The following is a 12310-nucleotide window of genomic DNA, read 5'->3' as shown; positions in this document are numbered from 1 at the left end:
TTTGAATTTCCGTACTGTATTCGCCCTACCACATCTGTTGGGAGGCTATTCCACAAATCTACCACCCTTTGTGTAAAGAAGCACTTCCTCACATGTCCCCTTATCCTGCCACCTTCCAGGTCCAGAGAATGTCCTCTTGTTGTAGCACTTCTTTCTTTGGAATATGCTTTAATTCTGCACTTCGTTGATTCTCTTTTATATATGTAGCCCCCTTTCCCTATGCCTATGGGAACTACGCGGGTGACTATGCGTGCTGCTGTTACCTGTGAGGCTCACAGAAGGCCAGAGCCTCCGCTTCTGGGGAGCCTGTGGAGCGATATCTCGCGGTATAGCGCCTCCACCTATGAGGATCCCAGCGTAAGCGGGATGACTCGTCATAGGACATAATTACTGTACAACCTGGTAGAATATAACTTCTTGACTGTACAGTTCTAGCAATAACATACCCACAATACAATATCCAATACCCCCGGTGTGGTTCCCCCAAAGTACTGAGGGTTCCCTAGGCACCTTAACACCCGCTGCCCGTAGAACAGTCCCACCCAAAGTGTGAGCGCTACCCCTGTGTATATAGTTGGTGCACGTAATACCTCCCTGGGCATGCCTGTACCCAGGTACCGCTGATGAAATATAGATCAGTCAGGTCCCACGTCGTGGGGCCTCCAACAATCCCCTCACACCTTAGGGTCCTGATCCGCCTCGTGGGTGAGCTCCAGCAGGATTGTCTCACATAATGTCTTTGAAGGGCTTGTGGCCTGGTCCCAGACCGCTGGTCACCGATGTCGCACACTACTATAGTATAATGGGGAAGAGTCCCTAGTTGAACCTTCCCTACAAGACTCCACTGGGTATGAATCGGCCCTAACCGGGGCTTAAGGGACAAATCTAGGCCTAGTCCAGGGAAGCACTGCTCCATGGACGCTACCTGTTCATTTGCCTCCCTCCGACTGCCTCACAGGTCTCTGCGCACCAAAGATCTACCTGATCTATCTGCCTCCCTGCATCTGCCCCATAGGATGCTGGGACATGTAGTCCTGCAATGCTGTCTGCGGAGCCATCTAAAATGGCCACCGCAACATTGCACTGCGCATGCGTGACGCATTACACTTAACATGCGTGAGACCTAAAATGGCACATTAATTGATCACTGAAAATAAGTTATGAGTCCAGGGTTGCTCTATTCGAGAGTTGGTTCTCTCACCAATTGCTTTAGAGATGCTGCTTGCAAGGAATCCAGTATGTCTCTGCTTCTGGCTGGACCTGCAAAAGAGACATGTCTGTTCACATCTGATAGATTGAAGTCTCCTATAAATGATTTACCTCTCCTTTAATTAACCCTTTGAGCACCTAAGGGGCTGTGGAGCCAGATTGCCACGGGCACTCGCAATACCATGATCGCCCCATCACGGGATGACGGAACGAATGGGAGGAGTCATCAATTCCATATTAGTGTAGATTTACGTCCGGCACTTCATCGGCATGCATCACATGATCTCCCCTAGCAAAACAAGCATCCATTTTTTTTTTTAATACATGCATAACTGCTACGTCATAGGGCTCCTGAGTGCCAAACACCATGACGTACTACGTCTCGGGCACTCAAAGGGTTAATTACCATGTTAGTGATGTTCTCTATTGATACCCCATCCTATTCCTCCTCTTGTCATAGAGAATGTAGACGACCCCGGTATGAAAGACCATCATCTTACCAGTTTCTAGGGTTACCCAAAGTGAATCGGTCTTTTCTACAGTACCTTGTACTGAAGTTTGCACATCAAGGTCAACTACTACTCCCTTCCTACCCTGTCCTTTCTAAATCTAGTGTAACCTAGTTTTAATTGCACCATGTCTCCATAATAGCCACAATATCCAAGTTGTCCCTTGTCATTATTCCAATTAGTACTGGGATTAAGTTTCCCAAACTATGAGCATTTATATACACACACACACACACGTCCTGAAATTCTGCTATTCTCTGGTAAGAAAAAGAGAAGTCCTGCTACTTGAATCTTCAAGATAAGCAGGAGAGTCCAAGCAGATACAATGTGCCTTTCAAAGATAAGCATGTGTAGATAAGCTCATGGTCTAGTGAGGATACAAGAGTAACCCCTACTGATCTGAATTGATCAGTTAATGGGACAGATGAAGAATGGACATATATTTCATGGTCAACAGTGACATATTTTTTTCTTGGTGTTTGTGCCTGCTGACACTGCAAGAAATATTGCAGACATCACTTAATAAACATCGACCTGATTGGCTGGGACTGTTCTTAGGGTGCGAGTGTGGAGTGATATGGAAAGTATCATTATTCTAGCTTTCAGTCTGTTAGGTAGTTACACATGCATGAAAGAGGGCTGGAGTGTGCGCACACTGCAGCATATATTCTGTGATATTAGCTGAATAAATCATTGCTTATTAGATTCTTATCAAGTATTTTGGATCCAGTTATTTCATTCCCTATTTTCAGATTCAACACGTGAACTATTTGCATCACTACTTGAACAAATACATATTTGTCCTCTTTTAGGGTCTATGACTGCAATGCACCCACCCATTCGTACCTCCAGCGCATCTAGTGTTGGAAGCAGGGAAAGGTAATACAGTTTTTATTTATTTATTTTTATTCAAACCCTTTTCTATGTACTGTGATTGACAGAACATTAGAGCTGAAAAATATGCAAAAAAAATTTAAACATGCTAAAAGGTTTTACACTTCAGTTAATTCACCTTTTTTGTTTGTCATAGCAGTGTCCGGCGTGCACCTGTGTAACTTCAAGAAATGACTGCAATTTCATAAGCAAGGAAACCAATTTTTATAAGGCTTTATTTATTGTTTTCTCGCACCGCAATACAAGAGATCCAAAAGCTGTCCGTGCTTTAGTAGTTGAATCTTGGTGGTTCTACTGTGTTGAATTGCAATTCAGATTATGTAGCCATGTTACCACATTGGATAAGATCTGTTGGATCCTATACCAGGCCACAATTCATGTAAAGAAATAAGTGAATTAAAAACTAAATAGCTCGTACTTGGCAGGAAAAAATAAATGGTGAATATTCTACCACTTGATGCTTCCTTGGCACTGATCTTTTGCTTTTTATTCTGTTTATTAGTGTTGTTTTCTATACTTTGAGGAACTTTACAGCTGCATTGCTTGTAGACTCATATGCATCTCTCACTTGTCTTTCCCTTTCTTGCCAGCTCTAGCTCCTCCAGCAAACCAACAGGAGGCGCTGACTCGACACACAGAGTCCCTGTGGTCAGGCTGGAGCCCATCAGGATTAAACCAGAGAACAACTCTGAGATTGAGTCCTCTGATTTCCCCGTGGTGGTTGTGAAGCAGGAGACCAGGCATGAAGGGCAACAACCTCGCAGCGTAGGAATTAATCTTTTCATAACTGTAAACACAAAAACCTTTAGCGTACTCAATGTCAACCTTTATGAACTATGGAACTATTGAAAATGTGATTGTGGAGTCCAATGTTACCTTACCACATTATTACCTTTACATCCAAAGGTTAGGGCAGCTTAGTCTTTAACTTCCATTATTATATATTTTATGTAATATTTATAATCACACAACGACATATTTTGTAACCTTAAACTAAACTAATATTTATAGGTCCTGGAACAGGTGTCTTGAAGGGAAATAGAATACAATAAGTGCACCAAACAAAAAAGCATATAATAAACAAAATAATCCCTGCCCCATAGAGGGAGGGGGGTGCGTGCGTGTCTGGCCACCATCACCACGAGTACTAAAGAGGTTTAACACATTAGTGTATCGTATGCAACTGTATCACACAGATATGTGACATTTCAGTGAAAAAGAAACAATGGAATTACCATCATGTACAACCCCCCGCTCAGCATGTAGGACAGGAACAGGCATTTAAGTTGTAAAATCCCACAGGTATTCATTCCATGGTTGTAATTGAGTACAGTGTAAGATCAGTTGCAGATAATGTATTTCTGATAATCCATGTCTTCTCCGTTACCGACATATTCCAAAATAAACCAGTGTTCCCTTAAACATTTTCTTAACTGGGTTTTTGTTTGTTCTAGGCTGGCTATCCAAGGAGCATCCTAACATCCATGCTCCTTGACAGTAACGGCAACCGCATGTCCAAGCCAACGGCAGCCCATCGTAGAGATGCTCCGGATAGCACTGGTGACCGCCATGTTATGCGAGAGGGCCCCTACCCAGGAACAGCTGGCTGGATGACCCAGGGCCATGCGCCGGAAGGTGGGAAAGACGACGACCCCAATGAAGACTGGTGTGCGGTGTGCCAGAACGGGGGGGATCTTCTATGCTGTGAGAAATGCCCCAAAGTGTTCCACCTCTCCTGTCATGTGCCAACACTGATGAAGTTTCCAAGGTGGGGGCACTGATTGAATGAATGATCTGCACATGAGCTCTGTGTTTCCCCAAACCTGGGGGTGCGCAGATGACTTACAAAGGGGGCTCAGAGTGATGGATTTAAACAGTGGGTACAGAAAGTGGCAAAGGAAAAGGAGCACATGGTGACAGAGCAAAGAGCGACACAGGCCATTCCCTTTCATAACCCAATTATTACATTCCACTTAGATGAGCATGTTTGGATGGGATTTTCTGGGCATCCAAGACTAAAAGCAACAGATCTTTGTGTCAGAGACGGTAATAAAAGTACAAGGAAAAGAAAGCTGATATGGCTCCCAACGGAACCAATAGGTTCTGTAAAAGCTATATATTTTCTAAAACAAAGTCTGGTTTTAGGCAATATAAGCAAAATCCGATGAATGGAGGATAGAGCATTATATCAGGCCAGGCAGAAGGACTCTAAGCAAATCAGATGTGCCAAGCCTAAAGCAGAGGAGAAAATTGCCCAGTCGTTAAAGGACTGAAGTATTTTTTATAGGTATATATAGTAAGTGGAAAGAGAAACAAAAGAAGGGAAAGTACGAATAAAGACCGAAGGGAATAGTTTTGTTGAGCGAGACAAAGGCATATAACCGATCACCTTAATTATTTTTGCTCCGTCTTCACAGCTGAAGGTTACAGTTGTGTAAAAGGAATTTAAATCTGCTTTTGTCCACCTCCTTTCCAGAGATGAAAGTCCTAATGAAACTTTCAAAACCGGATAGGGATAAGTTAATAGGGCCTGATGGGATACATCCAAGAATATTAAGAGCTTAGGGCGTCTACTGGCAAAACCATTAGCAGATCTATTTAACCAGTCACTAACAAGTGTAGAGGAGCAGGTGTAGCCCCACTTCTGAAAAGGGGAAGTAGGGAAGAGGCAGGTAACTACAGATGTAGTAAGATTTACCGCCGTCATGGGCGCCGCAAGGTACGGCGTGACCTGCATGAACGCATTGTTTTCCGAACAGGTACGTGGCTGTGCTGCACCTCGTTTGCGTCTCGGCTACGGTCAGCGGGTATAATTATTTGTGCGTTTATTTTGTTATTTTAGTTAATTACATGGCTCACAGGTGGCGCACTGAATTTGCCTTTGATACTCTGTAGCCGAAATTATCTGTGCCCTTGAATGCTACAGTACTGTGCAGTTGGAACCCCACAGGTGTTGATACAAGATACAATGTAGACATGTCTCGCTCTAAACACTGCCTTCCTTTGTTTAATGACCTTGTACTTCTCTATCACACTTCACTGGGAGCCTAACGTCCGCAATATGTAAGTTAATGGAAACATTGCTGAGTTGTTAACTATAGAAAGCTCAGCAACTTACGTGCTCCCAGGCAGGATTGGGGGGAGGGGGGGAAATCATGTCAAACAAACCTAATTGATATTTTTTACATTGATTTGAAGGATAGGCAACAGTTGTGGTAAAGGGAGTACATTCTGAGGAGGATATGGTGAACGGTGCTCATTGTCTTTATTAATGACATTACAAATGGGCCGGTAGGGAAAGGATGCCTTTTTGCAGATGAGTCATTTTGTTTAACCCCCTGGAGTGTCAACCCTGATGCATGTCTAATGATTTTTGTAGCTTAGAGGAGCGGTCCAGAGTGTACCAGCTACAATTGAATGCCACATAAGTGCATAATAATGCACGTCTGCCACAAAAATCTGAAAACACGGTTAATGGTACAATAATGTCAACTATGATAGAGGAAGTGGCCCTGAACCATTATTTCAGAGAGAATTGTTGGCCTTCAGTTTTCGAGCGTTTCCTCTTGCTCTGGAAGGCTAACGGGATATGTGAGTAAGTACTTCTACACAAAGTGATGGATTTGCGGAATAGTTCCCAACAGAGGTGGTAGGGGGATAATACAGTAAGGGAATGCCAACATGTTTTGGATAGACACATGGCTATCTTAAATAGGAGTAATAGCCAAGGATCAAATTGTGATTTTTTTTTTTTTTTTTACAACCGATAGGAAAATTGGCAGACACGGTGGGCCAAGCGGTTCTCGTCTGCCATTAAATTCTGATTCAAATCTTGGTCCAATTTATTTGAGCACTGATTACACAGTGGGTGTCCCAATGCTTTTGTGGGGCCCAGTTTAGAATGATTTGGGACCACTGCTTTTTCTTTAGCAACTGAGCAAAATCAGCCCCAGCTTGGAACAGTCTATACCTTTTTATATAAAGTGTCCTCAAACTGTATAAAATGCTCCAAAATGACCTCCATGAGGACCCTGGTTCAGCAAATCTGTTGGCATTTTTAGGACATAACAAATAGCATCTTATGCATATAATGTCTGCAAGCGTGTGAGCCGCACTGATTGCTGCCTTAAAGATTCTCAAATGTTTAGTTGCTGATAGTTCCACCTTTACACAAGCAACTACTGTTAAGACATATGTATCTTAACAATATATATATATATCACCCTGTAATAAATCACTTTCCTTATTTCCACTGCATTTCGGTGCTTACGGGTCAGAATTGTAAGATTTCAATGCGCACGGTGAATGAGTCATCGCCAAGGTGTGGGTCACCTTAATGTTTAATATGTGAACAAAGCAAAAGACAGACAAAGTAGATCTGGATGTAGCTGTCCTCTCTTCCTCTCAGCAATGTTTTGTGATCTTTGGAAAGTGCCTGTGTATAGGGACATGTATTTGCAGGACCAAAGACGATGAATATTTCAAACTGGAATTCTTTGTTTCTCTAGCTGGGTTATAATATGATGCTTCTCTTTCTCTCCCTCCCCCCCCTCAACCCAACCCACCCACACACACTAATAGTGGAGAGTGGATCTGCACCTACTGCCGGGATCTCTCCAAACCAGAAGTTGAGTATGATACTGACGATCCATTGCTGGTTGAGAAAAAGAAGCAAGAAGGAGCTCCCAGCATGTTACCAATGGACCAGAGGGTAGGCATTGTCACTAGATAAATAAGAGGGTACTTATTTAGGACACCATGCCCCCTCTGCTTCTAGATGTCACTTTTGTGACTCTGTTTCCACCCATGAGGACATGTACCCCTGTGACTTTCCCCCTCCCTCCCCTCTTTCTCCCCCCCCCCCCCCCCACTCTCCCTGACCTGTGCGCAGCAGTGGGAAACTAAATATATTCCTGAGAAAATACTTAAAACATTATTATACATCCAAATGTCTTGCTGGTTCCCCAAGCCTGTCCCAGCCACTGCCAGCCACTGAAATATCACTAAATTGAGAGGACAAAAAAAATATTTCACAACATTAGTTCTGCAATGGTGTGACTCGGTTTTATATGTAAGGCAGGCCTGCACAAGATATGGCCCGCGACGGACCCCTTTCACCACACCCCCCCCCCCCCCCTTCTAGAAGGAGCGCGCTCCAGCATTAAGTAGGCGCACGCTCCAGCAGTGTCTGTGTAGCTAAATCAAAAACAGCCCTATTGGCTAATACTGCCCACCTGATCGGGGCGCCCCAGGGGATCCTGGGATACGTAGTTTCCTTGTGGAGCATTACCCAACATGGCCTCCGCTGGTCTATGGCACTGCACATGCGGCAGCTTTCTGCTCACCGGTATGTCAGGCACCCTTTCTGTCTACTGCTCTCTCCTCTTCCCCCCTAGCCTGGGGGGGGGGGGGGGGGGAGGGGGCGGCTGACATGGGGGGGGGGGGCTGCTGACATGGGAGATGGGGGGGGTTGCTGACATGGGAGGGGGCTGCTGAAATGGAATGGGCTATGGGGGGGCTACTGATATGGGCTGTGGGGGGGCTGCTGATATGGGCTGTGGGGGGGCTGCTGATATGGGCTGTGGGGGGGCTGCTGATATGGGCTGTGGGGGGGCTGCTGATATGGGCTGTGGGGGGGCTACTGATATGGGCTGTGGGGGGGCTGCTGATATGGGCTGTGGGGGGGCTGCTGATATGGGCTGTGGGGGGGCTGCTGATATGGGCTGTGTGGGGGCTGCTGATATGGGCTGTGGGGGGGCTGCTGATATGGGCTGTGGGGGGGCTGCTGAAATGGGTGGTGGTGGGCTGCTGAAAAGGGGTGGGGGGCTGCTGAAATGGGGTGGGGGGGCTGCTGAAATGGGCTGTGGGGCCTGACTGTTTTCCTTGTGAGTGGGGAAGAGTGGTGTGAGTTGCAGGGGGGGGGGGGAGTGATGTGAGTTGCAGGGGGGGGGGGAGTGATGTGAGTTGCAGAGGGGGGGAGAGTGGTGTGAGTTGCAGGGGGGGGGGAGTGCTGTGAGTTACAGGTGGGGAGAGTGATGCGAGTTGCTGGGGGGGGGAGTGATGTGAGCTGCAGGGGGGGAGTGATGTGAGCTGCAAGGGGGGAGAGTGATGTGAGCTGCGAGTGGGGAGAGTGGTGTGAGCTGCAAGGGGGGAGAGTGATGTGAGCTGCAAGGGGGGAGAGTGATGTGAGCTGCAAGGGGGGAGAGTGATGTGAGCTGCAAGGGGGAGAGTGATGTGAGCTGCAAGGGCGGAGAGTGATGTGAGGTGCAGGGGAGGAGAGATGTGAGGTGCAGGGGTGGTGGGATGTGTGTGGTGTGCAGGGGGGTATTGTGTGTTTGTGGAGGGTGAGTATTATGTGTGTGGGTGAGGGGGAGAGGTGGGGGTATGAGAAATAGATGGGGAGTATCGCAAAGGTTGATAGAGGGGTTCTGGGGGAGATATGAGGATGATGATGAGGGGTGCTGGGGGAGATATGAGGATGATGAGGAGAGGAGGATGATGATGATGATGATTTTACCCGTGCGGCCCAATTTATTTTTTCCTTGGATCAGTTCGGCCCTTCTCACTTTACGAGTTGTGCAGGCCTGATGTAAGGGAACAGCCAAAGAACCTTTTATAGGCCATGTTCACCCATTGGCTAACGTCCTCGTCACATGACATCAGTCACACTCATGCAGCACACATTCTTTCCATATGTAGCTGTTGTCATGCACAGTGCTTAATACACTGCCTTCTTATATCTGTAGAAGTGTGAGCGGCTTCTGTTATATCTTTTCTGCCACGAGATGAGCCTCGCATTCCAAGATCCTGTTCCACTTACAGTGAGTATAATCTCAGCTTGCTTCTGTATGCATACTTGTAATGTAATACCATAAATAAAATGGGCGGCCCCATAATGAACACAGGTCGATATAATATTCAGTGATCCTTTTATTCTACCTGCAGGACGCTTTTTTTTGTGTGTTGGTTTTCATTTGCGCAAGTCTGCGGAATAGCAGACAGTTGGCTGTAGAAATTTTTTACCTGTTGCTTTTTCAGGTGCAAATAATCAAGTCCACTGGCCCCCAACTCCAGTCCTCAAGACCCCCCAACAGGTCAGGTTTTAAGGATGTCTCGGCTTCAGCACAGCTGAAACTGGGATAGCTTTAAGACCTGTTAGGTAGGGGAGGTGTCTTGAGGACTAAAGTTGAGCACCCCTGATCTAGTCAAGTGTTTGGTCACTGGCTCTGGTGTATACTTCTGCAGCTTGACTCCAGATTGTCTTTCTTTTTGCTGCAATAATTAAAATGAAAGACTTGATGGTAAGGACATTGACCGAAGGGGCTGAATACTGTCTTGAGTTCATGCATCGACTTCAACCTGAGAATGATATTGTCCTGAATGGACAGCTCACAGATATAGGCTGGATGACGTACACCGCCCAAAACTATTTTTGCTGTTTTTCTGTGACCTCTGGTGCTGGCCGTATTTACATCACACACTCATTTCTCCATATTTTGGGCTTTTTATAAAAGTAGCAATGGTTCTATTATTTTCTCCTAAGTCAATGTTTGGTAACATTATCCAATAACTGCATGCACACCACCTGGTCCCTTCATACTGTATGAAGTGTTTTACTATGACTTTTTCTTCCTCCTTTTGTATGGACCGTTACTATATTCCAATGTTTTACAGCTTGCTTTTACATATGCATAATAAACGGGCACACGTGAGAGCCCCCGCTGTGGCAGTGACACCATGCATTAATGTACACATTTACCTATTGCTTGGTTTTATTTAAGGTTTTAAATTATGCTCTGCATGCAACCAGCTGATTGTAGTGAAAATGTAAACTGGTTATATAAACCAGGTGGGTCCAAGCTGTTCACCAACATGCCAGGTGTTCAAGGTAATGTATGACTATGCATGTTGCCCTAGTTGGCTTAATTAGAGAAATCTTAACCTGGCTGTGAGTGGCCCTTGAAGATTGAGCTTAAACCATCAGTGTAAATAGATATAAAATAAACCAATCTGGATTCAGTTATTCAAAGTATCTATAACTATATCTGCTGTGTACGTTCCAATGGCTTTCCCTCCCCTGTCCTCGGCAGCAGTGGGAAACACTGTAAATATATTCCTGAGAAAATACTTAACTGTGTAATACATCCACATGTCTCTAGCTTGTTCTCCAAGCCTGTTCCAGCCACTCAAACATCACGATGAGTAGACCCGATATCAATATTGTGGCTGTGGACATGCTAATGAACCCGCAAAGTTTCACTTTAATTCCTTGGTTTCCAGGGATTTCCCCAAATGTGTGTATTAAAGCAGCAGTCCAAGCTGCCGTTATTTATTTATTCTTCCCTTTAATATGTGCATCAATACAGTCCACACAATGATGAGTAATTAGCTAAGTTGCCGATCTATCTGTTCTCCTGTGATTGATCGAAGATTTGGCTCGGGGGTTCACTAAATGGCTGTCAAAGCAGAAGACGACCAAAGATGCAAAGTTCTGTGTAGAAGATCATGTGACCAGGCCGTCACTAGATACAATTGGTGCACTCCTAGAGGGGATAGGACTCAAAAACGGGTGTGCCAGAGCCTGTTTCAGAAGAGGAAGGGGATGTGACTTTGTAAATGGTTGCTATAGAAACAGAAAATGCTTGTTACGTTATAAAAATGTAATTCACAATGGTTTAAAAAAACTGCTACAAGTATGTTCTCATAGTACAGAACTGATTTATTTTTTTTTAAAATTAAAAAAAAACTCTTGGGATATTGGTCTGCAGCTTTAAGCTGCTTCTATGATTAATGGAGATCCAGCAAACCGTTACATTTCGCTAAATTGAGAGGACAAAAAAAAGACTTGAGACCATTAGTTCCGGAGAAAATTGAAGAAATGCTGACGTACCTCCATCCGGTCCAATTAGACAAAAGAGGGTGACTCAATGTTTCAAAAAAAAAAATCATGCTGGTTTATTGGAACAGGTCAGGCAGAGGTAAAAACGACCTGCATGTTTTGCACTACGCGAAATGTATGGTCCAGACCGTGGAAAAGCACGTAGCGCGAAACTTGTAGGTCGTTTTGACCTCTGACCGGGTTTGATGTACCAATTGAGTATGAGGGGGAAGGTACATTGTTGGAGTTTAAGGAGTATTGCACCTTTTGAATTTAGCTTGGTGACCTCATTCTCCAAGTAGGTGCTATCTCCATCTAAAAACCCACTCCCTGTCTCTCTACTCGGGACTCTATTTTCATAGATGTGATCATAATCAGAGGAACATTTCATCCATTCATTTCTTTTTGAAAGAGGTATATAAATGGTATGTTATTTAAGCTATGTTTTGAGCCCAAGTAACCTTTGTCTGGACTAGGGTATTAGTTCTGCAATGGAGTGACTCAAAGTTGTATTTTGTAACTGAAACAGCCAGAACCTTTTTATAGGCTAACCTTTTATGGTCTTCTCTTTTCAGGTGCCAGACTACTACAAAATAATTAAAAGGCCCATGGACTTGTCAGCCATAAAGCGGAAACTTCAGTTAAACCACTCTACTCGCTATACATGTCTGGAAGAGTTTGTATCTGATGTCAGGCTGATTTTCAAGAACTGCTTAGAGTTTAATGAGGTGAGTTTGGTGAACCTGCATGGAATTGATAGAAACCATCGGAGAAGATGGTGGGTTCTGTATTAGCCTTGCGTTTGTAATATTCCAATAGG

At 44.8% G+C, this 12310-nt stretch overlaps 1 protein-coding gene across 1 annotated transcript in view; it reads left to right on the top strand.

Moving 5' to 3' along the window:
* TRIM24 (tripartite motif containing 24) overlaps positions 1–12310 on the top strand; it is a 102608-nt gene that overhangs the window by 87089 nt on the left and 3209 nt on the right. The window contains exons 13-18 of the mRNA XM_075602499.1: positions 2531–2597; positions 3203–3377; positions 4067–4380; positions 7194–7323; positions 9359–9433; positions 12066–12218. Coding sequence (XP_075458614.1) covers positions 2531–2597; positions 3203–3377; positions 4067–4380; positions 7194–7323; positions 9359–9433; positions 12066–12218 — 914 coding nt within the window. The remainder of the gene's footprint in view (positions 1–2530; positions 2598–3202; positions 3378–4066; positions 4381–7193; positions 7324–9358; positions 9434–12065; positions 12219–12310) is intronic.

The sequence above is a fragment of the Ascaphus truei genome, chromosome 5 (assembly GCF_040206685.1).
Source record: "Ascaphus truei isolate aAscTru1 chromosome 5, aAscTru1.hap1, whole genome shotgun sequence".
In the NCBI taxonomy this organism is placed as follows: Eukaryota; Metazoa; Chordata; class Amphibia; order Anura; family Ascaphidae; genus Ascaphus; species Ascaphus truei.
The sequence above is the reverse complement of the archived record's forward strand: the minus strand, read 5'-3'. Positions and strand labels throughout refer to the sequence as shown.